This window comes from Sinocyclocheilus rhinocerous, unplaced genomic scaffold, assembly GCF_001515625.1.
Source record: "Sinocyclocheilus rhinocerous isolate Xijiao unplaced genomic scaffold, SAMN03320098_v1.1 scaffold23, whole genome shotgun sequence".
Taxonomy (NCBI): Eukaryota; Metazoa; Chordata; class Actinopteri; order Cypriniformes; family Cyprinidae; genus Sinocyclocheilus; species Sinocyclocheilus rhinocerous.
In genome coordinates, this window is record NW_015644367.1 from 15639 (window position 1) to 34748 (window position 19110).

The 19110-nt window shown below is 39.6% G+C and overlaps 1 protein-coding gene across 1 annotated transcript in view; it reads right to left on the minus strand.

Moving 5' to 3' along the window:
- Positions 1–19110, minus strand: part of LOC107758229 (ryanodine receptor 1-like) — a 37720-nt gene that overhangs the window by 9556 nt on the left and 9054 nt on the right. Inside the window, exon 3 of the mRNA XM_016575908.1 lies at positions 6103–6222. Coding sequence (XP_016431394.1) covers positions 6103–6222 — 120 coding nt within the window. The remainder of the gene's footprint in view (positions 1–6102; positions 6223–19110) is intronic.

The following is a 19110-nucleotide window of genomic DNA, read 5'->3' on the forward strand; positions in this document are numbered from 1 at the left end:
AGTTCAGAGAGTCCTGTCAGTCGGATTTACAGCATGTGAATTCATCAATTTCTCCCAAAATACAAGTAATAAGTGGCCGGTGAACTGGGTGAAGAATAGAGTGAACTTTATAGTTACTTACACTATGTGTCTCTGATATGAATAAAACACATCGGCAAATTAAATTTGAATGGATTGTTATTGTTGCTTCCATAGACATATGCATGTATTTTACAAACTCTAAGTGTATTGTTTTACTATGTGACCTATTTCTGATGCAGAAAAGCTAGTTTATGCATTCATGACCTCTAGACTGGACTATTGTAATGCACTGCTAGGTGGTTGTCCTGCATCTTCAATAAACAAGCTACAGGTAGTCCAAAATGCAGCGGCTAGAGTCCTTACCATATCAAGAAAATATGATCATATTACCCCAATTTTACAGTCTCTGCACTGGCTACCTATTAAGTTCCGAATCAGTTACAAAATATTATTACTTGCTCCTGCGTACCTAACTAGTCTTCTACCACACTACAATCCATAAAGCGCGAAAGCACAGTTTGAATTGGGCAGTTATGTGACGCCACCGAACGTTCTAAATCCCATATGTGGGACCGTACTCCCAGGGGCACAGAAATAAAAATCCCATATGTGGGACCGTACCGCTCAAAGGGCTAAGATAATAATGTTCCTATTATTGTACTTGATCTGTAGATAAACATCAGTGGTTTTGCATAAAATGACTTTATCTTGCTGGAGTTTAGTGCTAATTCGAAATCATGTCACTTTCTACCGGGTGTCTGTTAGAGATCACTACACTGGAGTAGAGAGCACTATGCATTGTTCTTCACGCGCACAGTAACTGAAATTTAAAACTGTTAAAAGAAAAGGCTCAATAAACTATCGCACAGTTATAATACACTACGCATCAATGTCTCTTCCCTTTGTGCTTTGAACTTTTCTATGCGGAGCGCTGTGACTCCGTGTTGCTTCAAGCGCATCATTCTGCGCACGGGATGCACATAAGCGCTTTGTGCCGCTCTGTATTGGAGCCTTTCATGTTATAATACTTTTGTGCAATGAAAGATTGTTAAAGATTGCCTTTCTTGTTCTGTCTTATCTATCATATGTTGCTGCCTCATTACTGTGCTATAATTGTAAAATAAATTTATTTAATTTATTGCATATATTTATATATAATTATATTTACTTGTTTTTCATTCATGTATAATACAATACAAAGAGCACTGTGTAACATTTTACCAGATTACACCTATTTACTTTTATTTTCTCCCCCACTAAATAATGTTTTTTCTCTAAATGTTTAGATTTTATAAAACATTATTGTGAACTCATCATTTATGCAGAATAATTTTTGCTGCTGAATTATCCACTAACCTAGTTTATAATAGTATTTTTCTCATAGATTATTATTATATATTTTTTAATTTGTTCTTTTTCTTTATAACGAAGTTGTCTATATTTAGTAGATTGTGTGTAACACACAAAAGAGTGATGATCAGGTCAACACACACTGAGGTATAGAAAAAAAAAATTGTGCTGGTATCAGATCGGCATCGGTATTGTCCGATACTCAGAACTTGTGGTATCGGATCGGTATCGGTTCTGAAAAAGTGGTATCGTGCCACCCCTATATAGAACCTAGCGAACATGTTAGGAGTCGCCCAGCCCGCAGCTCTACAAATGTCTGCTAGCGAGGCACCATGAGCCAGCACCCAGGACGATGCGACACCCCTAGTGGAGTGAGCACGCAGCCTGAGCGGGCAGGGCACACCTTGTGCTTCATAGGCCAAGGTGATGGCATCCACTATCCAGTGGGCCATCCTCTGCTTGGAGACAGCCTTCCCCTTCTGCTGTCCACCGTAACAGACAAAGAGCTGTTCTGAGGTCCTAAAGCTCTGAGTTCTATCCACGTACTGTCGCAGTGCACGTAGAGGACAGAGCAAAGCTAGGGCTGGGTCTGCCTCCTCCAGGGGCAGCGCTTGCAGGTTCACTACCTGGTCCCTGAAAGGGGTGGTAAGAACCTTGGGCACGTAGCCGGGTTGGGGTCTCAGTGTTGCACTCGAATCAGCCGGCCCAAACTCAAGGCACGATTCGTCGACTAAAAATGCTTGCAGGTCCCCCACCCTCTTGATCCAGGCCAATGAAGTCAGAAGTAGGGTTTTCATAGAAAGAAACTTCAACTCGACTGACTGCAAAGGCTTGAAGGGGGCAGTTTGTAGGGCTCTTAGCACCAATACCAAATCCCAAGAGGGTAGGGAGGGAGGCCTAGGAGGAGTTAACCTCCTGGTCCCCCTAAGAAACCTGACGACCAAATCGTGCTTCCCCACCGACCTCCCCTCTATGGGATCGTGATGAGCCGAAATAGCAGCAACCTAAACTTTAAGAGTGGAGGGGGACAGCCTACGCTCCAACCCTTGCTGCAAGAAGGAAAGCACGGCTCTGACCGAACATCTCCAGGGGTCCTCCTGGTGAGAGGAACACCATTCGACGAACAGGTTCCACTTCAGCGCATAGGCCTGTCTTGTGGATGGCGCTCGTGTTGAAGCGATAGTGAGAGCTACTTCCTGGGGTAGGTCACCTAGAACCTCCGCGTCCCGTCCAGGGACCACACATGGAGTTTCCACAGGTTCAGACGCGGGTGCCAGAGGGTGCCCCGTCTCTGAGAAAGCAAATCCTTCCTCAGAGGAATTGGCCAGGGAGGGGCTGTCGCGAGGAGCATGAGTTCTGGGAACCAGGTCCTGTTGGGCCAATATGGAGCCACTAACAAGACCTGCTCCTCATCCTCCCTGATCTTGCACAGTATCTGTGCGAGCAGGCTCACTGGGGGGAACGCATATTTGCGCAGGCCCCATGGCCAGCTGTGTGCCAGTGCATCCGTGCCGAGTGTTGCCTCGGTTAGGGAGTAGAACCACTGGCAGTGGGTGGTTTCTGGAGATGCAAACAGGTCTACCTGAGCAACTCCGAACCGTCTCAAAATCAGCTGAACCGCCTGGGGATGGAGTCCCCACTCCCCTGGAAGTGCTGCTCGAGACAGCTCGTCGGCTGCCCAATTGAACACCCCTGGGATGTGGATGGCATGAAGGGACCTCAGATGCTTCTGACTCCAGAGGAGGAAGTGGCGGGCGAGTTGCGACATGTGACGGGAGCGTAAACCGCCTTGCCGGTTGATATACGCGATGGTCGCAGTGTTGTCCGTGCGGAACAGAACGTCCTTGCCCCGAAGGCGCGCTCTGAGGGCAAGGCGTACTGCCAGCAACTCGAGGCAATTGATATGCCAACGCAGTTGGGGACCCCTCCATACCCCTGAAACTGCGTGCCCATTGTACGTGGCTCCCCAGCCAGTGGCTGAGGCATCTGTGAACACCACAGCATGCCTGGATACCTGTTCCAGGGGCACTCCTCCCCGAAGGAACGAGGGATCTGTCCACAGGCTGAAGGTTCTGCGGCAGGCCGGTGTAATCTGAACCTGGTGAGTACTGTGTCGCCACGCCCACCTTGGGACTCGGCCATGGAGCCAGTGCTGAAGCTGTACCCCACCGCTTTTCTTGGGCACAATGAAGTAAGGGCTGTTAAACCCTGTCCTCATATAGGCTGGAGGGACCGCGATGGGGCAGCGTGGTGGAACACAGGGACTCGGCCCAGGGCCTGTGACGGCAGAGGGCGGAGTCTGGGTGTGAAGTGTAACACTCACTTGATTCATCCCTGTGCGGGAGGGAACGCAGGAGCCCGGCTTGAGGATTGTGACAGCCTGGCGTGTGACGACATGAAGTGGGGACACGAGTGCTACAGCCCTTACCTGGTTCCACGAATGGGCAGGAGGGGTGCTCTTGGGCAACCCACTGCTGCCCACTGGCGAGAGAGGATGAAGGAAGTGATCCCGTGATGCACGGTTCACCACTCTCCTCCTCTTGAGACCCAGAGACCGAGGAAACTGTTCTTTTATTCAAGTTTTGGGTACCGCTGGCTGCTGGGCCAGCGGCGGAACAAAGACAGAACGAAACAAAAGATTCTCCACCCGGCCCTCCTCCGGGGTGCGATCACCATCTCCCGATGAGCAGTCTCCTCCATCTTCGGGTCACCCGTCTCAGGGCCTCTTGCACTTGCGCTTTCTGCCGGGTTTGGCGGGGGCCTGGACGGGGTTGTTACCTCGCGCTTCGAGCGATGAAGGTGACCGCACAGTCTTTGGGTCGTGCCTGCGACCGGCTGGATGGAAGGCTGCTCCAACTGCGTGGGTGCAGGGGTGGATGCAGCAGTTTTCCTCCGGTGCATGATGTGTTTGATCGCCTCAGTCTGACTGAGAGCTGTACCTTATCATGCTCCTTCATGTCGGCCAGACCCAGCCAGAGATGGCGCTACTGGACCACTAGCGTGGACATCGCACGACCCAGAGACTGTGCGGTCACCTTCGCCGCTCGAAGCGCGAGGTCCGTCGCAGCACGCAGTTCATGTAGAACCGCCAGGTCATGGCCACCCTCGTGCAGGTCTTTCAGGGCTTTGGCCTGATGGACCTGCAGTAACGCCATGGCATGGAGGGCAGAAGCCGCCTCCCCACAAGCTCTGTAAGCACTGCCAGTTAAGCTTGATGAATACTTACAGGCCCGTGAGGTGAGACATGGGTCACCCCGCAGAGTGGAAGCGGCCACTGGACACAGTTGCATGGCCACAGACTGCTCCAAACAGGGAATGCCCGTATATCCCAAAGCGGCCCCACCATCGAGGGTGGTGAGAGCGGAGGAGCTACAAGATTTGTTTTGGGCAGTAAAAGGTGCCTTCCACACACGGTGGAGGATTCCACACGAGCCCGACATTTTCACCGGCCCGGGAAAGCATAGCCGTCATCTCTGGGTCTGACTCGGACAACGCTGCCACACCCGAAGGGGGCAACGCAGCCGGGTCGTCATCCCTGGAGAGAGAGAGCTCGCCCTCCTATACAGCGATCGACATCTGGTCTCCAGGGGGTGAACTGAAGGAAACGGCCGGTTCCCTCCATCCTGTAGAGGAGCCAGCGTGCCCCTCCGGCCGCTCCACCGGCTGTGGAGTGCATGAGGGGTGAGGAACTCCCTCTGGGGAAGCCTTCACAGTAACCCTCAAATCACCTCTGACTCCACCGGACGCAGCGCTCGCCCCGGGTGCCGGGACGAGCGCTGGATTGCGGCAGAGGCAGAGGGACTCTGCCACGTTTGACGTAGCGGAGTCTTTTATGCAGCTCTGAGATGGTCATGTCCCCACAAGAAGAACATGCACCATCCACGAACGCCTCCTCAGCATGACTAATGCCCAGACACGTGAGGCAGCGATCGTGACCGTCCTGAGGCGCCAGATAGCGACCACATCCAGAAACGCACGGGTGATAAGACATCTTTAAAAAGACACGATCACCCATGTTTCTCTTTAAGAGATTGCTCTTTTAGTGCTGAAGCACGCAGGGGAGCTGGCCACCGCACACTCCTGGTGTGGCTGTCTGCACAAAGATGATATTTTTTCTTTTTTTTTCTCCCGTGAGACCACCTCTGCTGTGCCGTAACGCCCGCACTCGTTCCTGCAATCACTCGAAGGAGGGAAGAGCAGTAGTGCTGCACCACCGCTCGGCTCCGAGGCGAAAAGATGAATTAATGCGGTGCACCTGCTGCCTCTTATACCCGCGCTGCGGAGTGTGGCAGGCAGATGCTAAATCCGCATGCCAATGTCCATTGGCTCGTTTAGTTACACTCGAAGTGGATTGGTCTCTCTGGCGAGATCCCAATTCGTCAGTCATCACCGACGTGACACTGAGAGTGACCGACTGAAAGGGAACATATGTTTGGTACACTGGATAACTTAAATGAGAAATATAAAAATACTAATAAAATACCTTGCATATAAAATTTAATATTTAATATTTTTTTTTATTATTTGCCTTACAAAAATAACTGTTATATAGCTATTTTATATATTTATATATAGCTATATTGTAATTATAAAATAACTGTGATATAGCTAAAAAAATGGAGAAAAAAAAACATGGTACACTGTAATAGTTTGGTACAGTGGATATTTGTAATGATGAGTGGCATTCCTGCCTGGGATATCAACACCCTGCCACATTTTTGATGACTATACCTGGGCATTTGACGTTGTCTCTAGAAAGCACAGACGGTTCCCGAAGCCTTCACAGGAAAGACATAGTTTGATCTGCTCCTTCAGAACAGTCGCGGTGCACTGGAGCACAACTTGGTCTTCCTGTGAGCCAGAGCAGGTTGTGAGAAAGGAAGAAAAAAACAGAAGGAATGCAAAGTGAGAGGATGAACAGACCCAGATGGCAAAGGTGCCAATGACTCGTGACAATGGGGTGCAATAAATACCTATTCATAGTGAGACGTGCAAATATGTTGAATGATAACACACTAATCAGTGAGACATAAACACACACACAAACACACACACACACACACTAGTACGTTCATAGCGCAGAGCATGTAAATACGGTAATAAACACACTCGCTTCCAAACACTCTCCACCTGTCACATATAGCATTCTCAGCTGTTCCCTCCACTGACTCATGATGTTGCCATATGCTGCGCTCCCTTCTCCTCTCTCTCTCTCTCTCTCTCTCTCTCTCTCTCCAACCTCCTTTTCTCCATCATTTGTTCTCCATCTTTCTTTCTCTTTCATATTTCACTGTGTCCTAGGTTCTGTTTTTTTCCCTCTTCTGTAACAGCACTTTTGTCAAAACTCAAGCCCAACGATTTATCTTCTACCCTCCTATACAGTAGGTTTCAGAGAATTTGTGTTTTTTGCTGGCACAATCTGTCCCACAATCCCCTGCACAGAGGAAATGGGGCCAGTCTATCCTTTGTAAGGTCACAGAGCCCTTTAAAACTCCAGTCGTAAAATGTTTATCACTAAAACACATCTAGGAAGAAAGAAGATTCAGTATACAGCTGGTATTAAAGCCTTTGTGACTTATAATACAGTATATACAGGTGCATCTCAATAAATTAGAATGTCGTGGAAAAGTTCATTTATTTCAGTAATTCAACTCAAATTGTGAAACTCGTGTATTAAATAAATTCAATGCACACAGACTGAAATAGTTTAAGTCTTTGGTTCTTTTAATTGTTTAAGGCCTATATGATGTTTTATATCCAGAGATCAAGTTACTTCTTTTACAGAGATCATATTGACAATGATTTTAACAGTTGGTCACATTTTACTGTTTTAAAGTAGACCTAATTGGAGCATAATGTAATCATGGAGCAGGATAAGCAAATATAGCAAGGTATAATCAAGATATACCTTAAGCACAATCTCAAGTTTGTTGTTGGAAATAGGAAGACTGTGTGTGTGTGTGTGTGTACCTGTTTTTCTATTCTGGTGGGGACTTAAACCTGAATACACACAGACTCATGGGGACTCGTGTCACGGTGGGGACCTAAATTGAGGTTCCCACGGGTAAACAAGCTAATAAATCACACAGAATGAAGTTTTTTGAAAATCTAAAAATGCAGAAAGTTTCCTGTAAGGGGTAGGTTTAGGTGTAGGGTTGGTGTAGGGCAATAGAAAATATGGTCTGTACAGTAGAAAAACCATTACGCCTATGGAGAGTCCCCACAAGGATAGCAAACCAGACGTGTGTGTGTGTGTGTGTGTGTGTGTGTGTGCGCATGTGTCTGAGAGAGAGAGAGAGAGAGAGAGAGAGAGAGAGAAAGAGTACAACCCTGATACTTACAGGAATATGAATTTTTTAAATAGCAAAACACTGGGTGACTCACACTCCTTGTTGGACCATATTCAAAACCCAGAGACAAAAGCAACCATCCAAAATGTTTTATAAATACTACTATCAAAGGTACAGGGTACCTGATGTTATTAATAATTATATATGAAATGAATGTTAAATGAACACATTTTTACACAATATTTATTAAGAATTCAAAATAAACACATATATTTTCAAATACTGCAGCATATGAACACTTAACTTAATATTCTTAGAGATGCACTTAAAGGTGCAATAGGTGATTGTCTTCAGAAACATTTTTTGTTATGCTGGTTGAATGTCATGCTACTTTAAAAAAAATCTATGCTATAGTAAAATTCTATGCTATTTCTCAAATGACAAACAAATTACTAAAGAAACTAAAACCAATTATTTTAAATACTACAAGAGAATTTAGGCCTGCAACATTATAATATTATATTTATTTTGAGATTATATTTAATGAAGATTTCATTCGTAACAGTGTTAATAAATTATTAATGTTTAGATTAACTTTATTTGAGTGTTAGATGACAGAAATGTACTAAAATGTAAACAAAAATATAGGAGAACTAAAATGTACTAAAATGTAAAAATAGGAGAACTAAAATGTAAAATAAAAAAATATTAGGAGAAATTAGCATAATTTAATATTTTGTACAATACTCATCACTACGGATAAATAAAAAAAACAACTCTAAAATCAGTCAATGGTCCCTATAAAAAAATGTTATACGAATAGAACTTGATCCTTATGTGAAAGACTAAAATCATACACAAATCTTTAATGAATGTAGCAGGCCCATTAATAACATCTGTAGTGAGCACTAAATCATTCTGAGCCTTTGTTCTCATGGTAAGCTGCTGTGCTGAGCCTCATGATCTGCAGGCTTAGCTCATCCTTGTATAAATAGGCCCAGAGCAGCGCTGGGATTTGGCAGATGCGGAACACTTTACACCACGAGACACAAACAGTCAGCGCTAATGTGTTGCTTAAATGCTTCAGAGCTCATGCAGATTACAGTGAACAAAGAGTGTAGGAGGACAAACTGGGAAGACTTGGAAGAGCACCGAACTGAAAACCTGGGCCTTATCAATATGTCACACTTATTTCTGCCTCTTAAGACAGGTATAAGATTACAGCCAAACCATATTTAGGTCTAGATTCACAGCAAGACAACCGTAAATACAATTAGGGATTGTTTTGAACCTGTTATAAAATAAGTGGGTAGAGATATACTTTCAACTATTTCAAGATCAGTTATAATTTTGTACACTTTGCACATTTATCTGCTCAGTTCTTATTGCTGCTTAATATTTCTGTGGAAACCGTGATAAAGTACACAACAATTCAAAAGTTTGGGGTAAGTTTGATTTTTTTAAAGAAATGAATAATTACATTCTGCAAGGATGCATTAAATTGATCAAAAGTGACAGTAAAGAGATCAAAAGTAATAGCAAAAGTGACATAAAATATTACAAAATATTTCTATTTCAAATAAATGCTTTTCACTGTTTCCACAAAAATATTAAGCAGCAAAAACTGTTTTCAGCATTGATATTATTATTAATAACTGAGCACAAATAATAACTGATAATAATTAAGAATGGTTTCTGAAGGATCATGTGACACTGAAGACTGGAGTAATGGCTGCCAAAAATAGAAAATAGTTTGTAATAATATAATATTGTAAAAATATTTCACAATATTACAGTTTTACTGTATTTTTTGAAAACAATAATAAAACATAAAACAATTTTTAAAAACAGCACAAGAATAATTATTCCAAAACAAATTTAAAAAGCGTATTTTAATTTATTAAAATAATACATATTTGTATATTCTATATTTATCCATCAGTTAAAATAAGAATATCAAATCATATCATATCAATTTAATGGACTGTGAGCTGATACAGCTGCTTTTTCAGATGAATTAATTCGCTCAGCTCTCTAAAGAGCCCGACTGTGTGTTTACAGATGTGCTGTGGCACCTGTGGGTATCAAAGAGCATGAGAAACACGGGTGCTTGATCACCACTGATGTCACAAATGTCTCAATGGGGTCAGAGGAAGCTGGGGTGTTACCTGATGAGAACAAAGTTGTGCAAAACCTTGGTAGCCAACTTTTTCTAAGCTGTTATTAATTGATGTGTATTCCCATTATACTGGTGTATATCATCTGCCTTGAACACGGCACTGAATATTGACATTCTCATTACAATGATATGTTGTGTCGCAATTCAGCAATAAGGAATAGAAGGCCATGTTACACTGTACATAGTCAACGTTAAATACAGTCTTACTAGGATTTCACAGAATGTTTGTTTATTGCGGCCCAAAATGAGTAAAAAAAAAAAAGACATTCGTTACCTTTTTGAGTCATTTTACAATTAAAACTTTAATAAATTAAAACTTAGATTAAAAATAAACTATGAAACTATGTAATTATTGTTATATGAGTACAATGACCCACAAATATTTTAATGCATAATAAGTAAACACTCAACAAGCATGCAAAAACTATGCACAAGACAAGATATATTTACAACTAGTCAAAAGCTTGGAATAATTTTTTTTTTTTTTATATTTTATGCTCACCAAGGCTGTTATTATCGGATCAAAAATACAGTAAAAGAGGTAATACTGTGAAATTACTACTACAATTTAAAATAACTGTTTTCTGTTGTAATATATTTTTAATTTTAATTTATTCCCATCATGGCAAAGCCGAATTTTCAGCAGCCATTACTCCAGTTGTCAGTGTTAATTCAGGTTTGTCATCACAGAAATAAATAACATTTTAAAATTATTAAAAAGAAAACAGTTATTTTAAATTTATTTTACAATATTTATGTTTTTACTATATTTTTAATCAATGCAGCCTTGGTGAGCATAATAGGCTTTAAACAACATTTAAATTCATACCAACTCCAAACAGGTGGTTTGTATCATATATATATATATATACACACTGTTCCACAGTTAGTTCCAGTCCTCTAAATTGATTGGTTGAAAAATATTTAATATCAGTACTGGGCCATTTCACTATCACAAACACGACTGGAACGCTGAATTAACTAATCAGCATCCAGAACTAGAATCTGTTTATAAAAAAATAAAAAAAACTCACATTCATTTAGTTGTAGTTCATGTTAGCAGTCTACAGTCTGCAAGACATTTGGATTCACACAATGACAGAACTAACTGTATTCTAATTAATTTAGTCATTTACTATAGAGTGACATAAGAAACCAAAACACTGTAACAAACCTAAAAACCTTATAACCTCATTGACAAGATTGCATAAACATACAGTATTAACAAGCTGCTACACAAACAAACTTAGGAGGGAAAGAGGAAATGCAGTGTGCCATCAAAACACACAACAGCGTTTATAATTAGAATCAGTGTGGGGATTCCCTTCTCCTCCAGTGTGCTGACAAAGACCTCCTCAAGCCAAATCCCTTCGTTTTGACTACAGCTATCACTGACTGCTGACACTGACAGATGGAGGGACGGTGTGGGTGGATTAACAAGAGTAGACATGGAGGAGAAGGAGGGGCTGGTGCATTAAAGACTGTCCCTTTTTAAAATGCTTTTGTCTGCCCCGACTAACATGAACCATAAAGGCACATCACTCTTTACACACAGGACCCCCTGCAACTATTTCCCAATACAAAATCTCACTTCCTCTCTAGGTGGGCTGCCTGTAGTCATACAGCCACTGTGGTATTTATAGGGTGACGGTTATTGTTTTCCTGTCGGCACAACGGAATTCCAAAGTTGCCTGTTACATGTAGAGTGCTACAGGGTTGATGTATTTTTGCAGGCCAAAACAAGTTTCCGTTTCTGGTGTCAATGGGTTTTTTGAAAGGGTTTTCGATTAAACATCTTATATAAGGTCTGTGCCTTGCTCAAGGGTCTCACCTCAATCGTGGTATTGAAGGGGGAAGACAGCACTGTACATTCACTCCCCCCACCTACAATTCCTGCCTGTACCAAGACTCCAACCCGCGACCTTTGGGTTAAACTTCCGACTCGCTAACCATTAGGCCACGACTGCCCCCAAGATGGATTCTAGTCATTAGTCTGCTTTCACAGCATTTTAGTATTTTTATAATCATGCTCTTGCAAAGTATTCTAACACAAACATTTTGAAAAAAATTTTTTTTTTTTTTTACAAATTACTTATTTTTACTTATTTATTTTTGACTTTTTTAAAAGTAGTTATTTTTATGTTTGGACACTTTTTTGGGGGAAAATATACGACTTTATTCCAAATTTTCGTCTCTCAACACGACAGTACCATGACGCGAGCGTGTGGCGGCGCTGACCCAGATCCGGCATAATGACATCATCATGCCGGATCTGGGTCAGTGCCGGCGCCGCCACACGCTCGCGTCATGGTACTGTCGTGAACGCGTGTCCACAAGTGACGCAGTAGAGACGAAAGCTTCGTAACTTTACAGTTACAGTCTATGGGAGGGTCAGAGAGCCCTCATATTTCATAAAAAATATCTTAATTTGTGTTCCGAAGATGAACGAAGGTCTTACGGGTTTCGAAACAACACGAGGGTGAGTAATTAATGACAGAATTTTCATTTTTGGGTGAACTAACCCAAAACTGAAGTCATGTGACCATGGTGTAGTTCATTTACAGCCTATGTTCAGCTGTTTACTTCTAGCTTCTGTATTTAGGCTTCAAAATGTATAAAAGTTGCGTTCATTTATTATCATGATTATCGATGAATAAAACATTTAAGAATTATAAACTTTTGTTGGTCGCAGAGCTTATTTTCTGCAATAATCTAAAAGCCAATGGAAGAATCCTAGTGGGTTTTTATTGAGGGAACCAAGGTGATGCTAACTTCCAGATTGGCTTACAAAAATACTTCATCACTGCAGCACTCTATAAACCCACCTGACAACATTGTTCATTAAGTCATGGGACAGTTGACCCAAAAATGTCCCGAAAATCCCACATTTTCCTGTGAAAAAACAGTTATTTAAAGAAAGTTGGACCAAACAACATTGAACCCCATTGACTTTCATTGTTTAATCAAAAATACTGCCATTTTAGATCTTTTTGATTTGTTTTGCAATCAAATGTTACCAATAATTGTTTAATTATGTAATTAGCGTCAGAAAAAATAAGAGTATAATTACCTGTAAATATTTTAATGCATAAGTAAGTACACAGTATACATGCAATCATTATCATAATCACAAAAAAAAAAAAAAACTGTAAATATTTATGTATTCCGTAAGAGACAAAAAGGAAATATTTTATTAAAAAACATCTTTTGAATTTTAATTGAATTAATTGAATAATCAAATTTTGCATAATGGCTCTTATTATACAACTGACAGTGAGTACATGACAGCGTTTTCATTTTGGGTGAACTGTGGATGTTAAAATACTTTCTCTGCACCAGCTATAATTTGACCACTTTGGTTTGTTTGAGAAACCTGGCTGAAATCATTTTTTTGCAATTTACCTTTTTTGGTTTGCATGTCCAATGATATCATGAAAGCTAAAAGTGGAAAAGCCACAAAAATGTATTTGGTGGCTCCATGCAGAACCTTATCATTCCTACAGCTCCAGAAATACGACATCTTTTAAAAGTAGCATATATTTTCTAGCATCAGTGGAACGTGTGCGCATGTCATACTCATAACTGTCAGTGTAGCTCAGCTGACTGGGATTTGATAGCAGATCTTACTGCAGGCAGTCACTCCAGGAAGGAGATATCACTTACCATGAAGACAGGACCACAGCAGGTGAAGAGGATGACAAAACGGTTGCCAGTGTCCTACTTCACAGCTTTTTAATGATTGGCAGCATTTTGACAGCAACACAAACACACTACAGAAACAAGCAGTGTGACAGAGAGGGTCTGCAAAAGATTTGTAATGTCTGTGTTCAAAAGGTATTAGATGCAAATAAATGACAAATAAATGACATTAGACCTAGAACTAATTTTACTTTTCTAAGCCATTGTTACTGTTTCTGTTTCAACCGACTAATGTCAAGGTGATTTTAGTTAATGTACAGTAGTAGTTCACTGCATTAACTATGAACATGTTCCACTAATATTTGACAACTAGAAAGTGTCTAAATGCTTTGTCTTTTAACAGTATTATCTCATTTACATCCTAACGAACATATTTTGGTAAAATGCTTTGCTCAAAAACTGGGCTTGTCCTATCTTACTTTTTTTTTAAACTGCAGTTGTTTTGATATTTAATCTAATTCAATGGAATTCAAACATTTAAAAGATGACTTTAGTGTCCAAATATTTTATGAGGCCATGCACTCTAGTTATAACTCTACCTGACAGGAAAATTATGAGTCTCTTCCAAACACACATACACCCTACACTTACAAATGCACCTCCCGAGTCTTTAATTTCCCTTTTCTGCCATTAACACAGCTTGAAACATTATTGCAGTTCTTTTGGTCCCCTAACCATGTTTTGCTGATTCCTTCCAATTTCATCCATCTTTACACTTCTTGATCCTGCTTTTCTCTCCCTCTCTCACTCGCTCTGCTGTGGGCCTTCCCCCACTCCTCAACATTGCTATTTTGGGGGAGTTCACCTGTCATTCTAACATTCCCCTCCACTGCTGACTGGCAGATAATTCAGAGGCTCTTTCAGGGCAGAAGAGTCTCTGATCCTACAGCCACACAGAAAACCATGCATTAACTACAATATCCCACAAACAACTATTTAGACCACCTGAAACCCCACAGAACTACAGAAAGCATTAGCAAAAACACAGAAAAAAATTATACATATATATATATATACATATTCTTTTATTCAACAAGGATGCATTAAATGTAACAAATTTGACAGTAAAGAAATAATTGTGAAATAACTACAGGAATAAATTACATTTTTAAAATATTAATTGAAAACAGTTATTTTACATTGTAATAATATTTCACAACATCACTGCTTTACTGTATTTTTGAACAAATAAATGCAGCCTTTGTGACCATAGAGACTTCTCACAAAAACATGAAAAAAATCATACCGACCCCAAATTGTATATAGGTAGTAGGTTCATAGAAATTAATCAAACTTACCTACTGTAAACTGTAATCTTTGCTACTTAAGTTTAAATCAGTTAATCTAGCCTATTACAACTTTTACAGCTCTCATAATTACACTTCAAGAACAGATTTCAAAATGACGCAGTCATTCTGTAATGGTCTAATAGAAAGTACATTAAAATCACTGCAATATCAATGTCAATATGAATACATTTGCTCAGCGAGTGGAACAACTTGAGATTTTTTTAATATGAAGACAGAAAAAGTCATTTACAGTCTACATTTACAGTGGAACATCTGACAAAACTAACAAAAAAAATAGATATCATCAAAAAAATATCATCTTTTGATATGATCAAAATTGACTAATGGCACATGATGAAAAACTTTGCTTGATTAAACAAACAAACTGTGTACACCTCATTCTGTAAGCCTATAACTGTACTATATCTCTGTCCCAGGGGTTTACATGAGAGGCACTCATAAAGGTTCTCATCACTGAGGCAGTTTCATCAACTATTGAAAACATCTAGAGCTCTTAAACATGAAAAATCTGCAGTTTTATGAGTCATAACCATGACTGAATAACCAACTGAATTTTAAAGGGGTCCTATTATGCTCTTTTACAAAGTCTTGATTTTGTTATCACAAAGCCCGGAAACCAACGCTGTAGTCCAAACGAGCCGTTCGTTGTAGTTCTTGAAAAGGGATTTAAAAAAAACGAAATATCTCCCTTTGGAGTGGACTTTGAGATTTGTAACTTTCTAGATCTTTTTTATGCCCAAACATACACACTACACACTGACTAAAATTAAAAAAGTGAAAAAGCATAATAGGACCCCTTTAAAACGTTTGACTCATAGAAGCTCTAACGTGTGCTTATGGGTCATTGTTTAGATCAACTTAACATTTGCCAATTAATCTTGAAACTTTGTTTATCCAACAAGCAAGTTTCATTTCCACAGTAAAGAGACAGTTCACCCAAAAATGGTTTGGTTCCCAACAGTCTTCAACATATATTGTGCTCCAAAGAAGAAAGAAAGTCATGCAGGTTTGGAAAGACATGAGAATGATTAAATGATGACAGATTTTAATTTTTGAGTGAACTATTACTTTAATATTGTCCAGTATTCTACAGCTGTTCTGCAAGAAAGTAAATTAGTTAAGTTCTGTTATTTTACTAAGGTCCAAGTCAGCAAAACAAAGACACCACAATTGATTGTATTTAAAGCCGAGTATATAATATTCTCATAGTCTCATTTGAAAAGTGGGCGGACGAGATTAATGTTTATTTATGTGCTGACACAATGCAGATATTTGAGTGACTCCATGCTGATATCATATTTTCTGTATGCATGACTCAATTCTTTGTTTACTAGTATCTCACACTAAATTCTTTTCAACACTGATTAATAAAAAAAAACACCTCACAAATAAAAACATGATTGGAGAGAAGATGTCAATTTCAGTCCCACCAGATCAACAATGATTTAATTTAACTTAATTAGATAAATTAATTACTAAATAATTTCCACTTCCACTTCGTAAGACAAACTATAATATTGTAGAGGTTTATTAAACTACTGAATGTAGAAAAAGTTGACATTATATTGAAAAAAAATTAAATAAATAAAGTCAAATTTTAGGCAATTTGGAGTAATATATTACTTAACATCCTTAAAATAAACAGCAATAACTTACAATGTATTTTGAGGGTCCAACTAACAGTCTGCTGAACAAGTTCAGATTGATCACTGATTATGCACTTGAATAATTGGTTAAAACATGGGGACTTACAAGGATATACATATTTGTTATTCAAAATGAATAGATATTTTAGCTTTATGTAGTTCTTTTGATTGTATTTTGTTGTAAACGTTGTGTTATGTTTCAAGTCTTCATTAGAGTGATTGGTATTTAGTATACAACTAGTTTTGGTTTAACTACTCAACCTTTTTACGTTTTCTCAACAAATCATTATGCAAGTTAGTCAAACCAAGGAAGATCAACATGACAATTACGCAATCTTAATGTTCAGTTTAATTAAAAATGCAAACTTACTTTACTTGGATCCACAAGTAAAAACATTATTATTTTTGAGTTCATAGGGCTTATTATATTACATCTGATGAAAGCACAGACCAGTCTTAATTGCAGAGGTGTAAAGAGTTCCTAAAAACCATACTTGAGTAAAAGTACAGACACCTTACAGTGAAAATTACTCCACTACACATTACAAGTCACCAATTCCAAAACAACTTGAGTAAAAGTCTTAGAGTATCTGAATGTAGTGAAGTAAAGAGTAAAAGTTGCTAATATCTTTGATACTCAGTACAACTACAAAGTACCTGAAAAGATACTCAAGTACAGTAACTAATTACATTTACTCCAATACTTTACACCTCTGCTTAATTGTTAATTTCTGGAGTTGATTAAATACAAAAAAAGTCCTAAAGCTGGTTGCCTCAAGTTTATTACATTTTATCAACTTCTAATTTTTCACAGTGTTGATTAATAACTGTATGAATAACTGCTGTGAACACAAAAATAAAGGTTCTTTATTGGCATCTATGGTCCAATGAAGAAACTTAAACATCTTTAGAGCCTTTCTATTGCACAAAGGATTTTTTATAGTGGAAAAAGCTTTTTAGATCATTAAAGGGGTCATATGATGCTGTATTTGGTGTAATGAAATGTGTTTATGCTGTTTAAGGTTCAAAACACACATTATTTTCCACATACTGTACATTATTGTTTCTCCTCTATGTTTCTATTCTGAAACGCGTTGATTTTTACAAAGCTCATCGGTCTGAAAAAGCGAGGTGTGCTGTGATTGGCCAGCTATCCAGTGCGTTGTGATTGGCCGAATACCTCAAGCGTGTGACGGAAATGTTACGCCCCTTACCAGTATGTGGGGGTGTGTTAGAACGAGCCGTTTTAGGTAGGTGTGGCTGACTCTTAACTTTTATAAAGAATATCTCTTTGGATTTGAGACTTTAGTCTTTGCAACTTTACAGATCTTCTTTATGCACCAAGAGCTTGTAACACTCCAAAGAGAAAGGAAAAATTGAAATCGCATCATATGACCCCTTTTAAAAAAAATGGTTTCCTGGTTTCCTGAAGGTTCTTTGGAGAACCCAAATTGGTTGTTCTGGCATCAGTGCGAAAATCCCCTTTTGGAACCTTCATTTTTAAGAGTGAACATAGCATAATAATGAAAGAAATGAGCCCTTGCTGTTACAAATAAACTTCATGAAATGATGACTAAAACATATTTAGATATTATCAATATTAACGAGTAGATAAAATATTCTACAATGATATGGTTTTTAATGTCCTATATTTATGTTGATGCCAAGAACTACATTTACATTTAGGCATTTAGCAAGACCCTTCTATCCAAAGAGACTTACAAATAAGGAACATTAAAGATACAGTATGAAGCATGGCTGCTGGCACATCTGCATTATAATTTGAGCCATGAGTAATCTTCCTGCACACATTACAGTACAGTAGTGGACTCAGGGGTCAGTTAAAGTTTGTGGCTGACGTAAGTGATTCTTCTCTTTAGAGGCACTGGAGTGCTAGCAGAAGGAACACCTGTTTATTGTGTAAGATGTGGTCATGACCGCACACATGAACCCTGGCTGTCAATGAACAGATGGTCTGTTAGGGCTGAGGTGTAGATTTGATCATCTGTGGTCTAAGCAAAACATAAGCCTAAGGAAGACTCCTGCTTTACACATTCAAGACCTGTGGAATCTTCTGAAGAGCTCATAGTCTAATCCTCCATCAAACACACATATACACACCTCACACCTCTCTTTCCACCCATGAAGAGTCCCCTGTGACAGACAGGCCCTTATTGTGAGCATATCTGCATAACTGAGCACTAAAATTAGTGCTTCTAAATTCTTCTCTCCTCATTTCTGAGGCCAGTCATCACAGATTTGGTGTTTAGGGAGAAAACTTACAACATGTTAAAGAGTAACATAGCATAAAACCCCAAAATACCATATTACTAAGAATGTGAGATGTTTCAATGCTCAATACATAACAGCAGCCTCTAAACCATTTTTTCTTAATCTGAAGAACATTTTAATGATCTAAATAACTGTTTCCCATTATAAAGAATGTTTCATGCAATAGAAAGGTTGTTAAAGGGGTCATAGGATGCCCATTTTCCGCAAGTTGATATGATTCTTTAGGGTCTTAATGAAAAGTCTGTAACATAGTTTGGTTAAAATTTCTCAATGGTAGTGTAAAAAACTGCCTTTTTACCCTGTCAAAAACAGCTCTTTTCAGA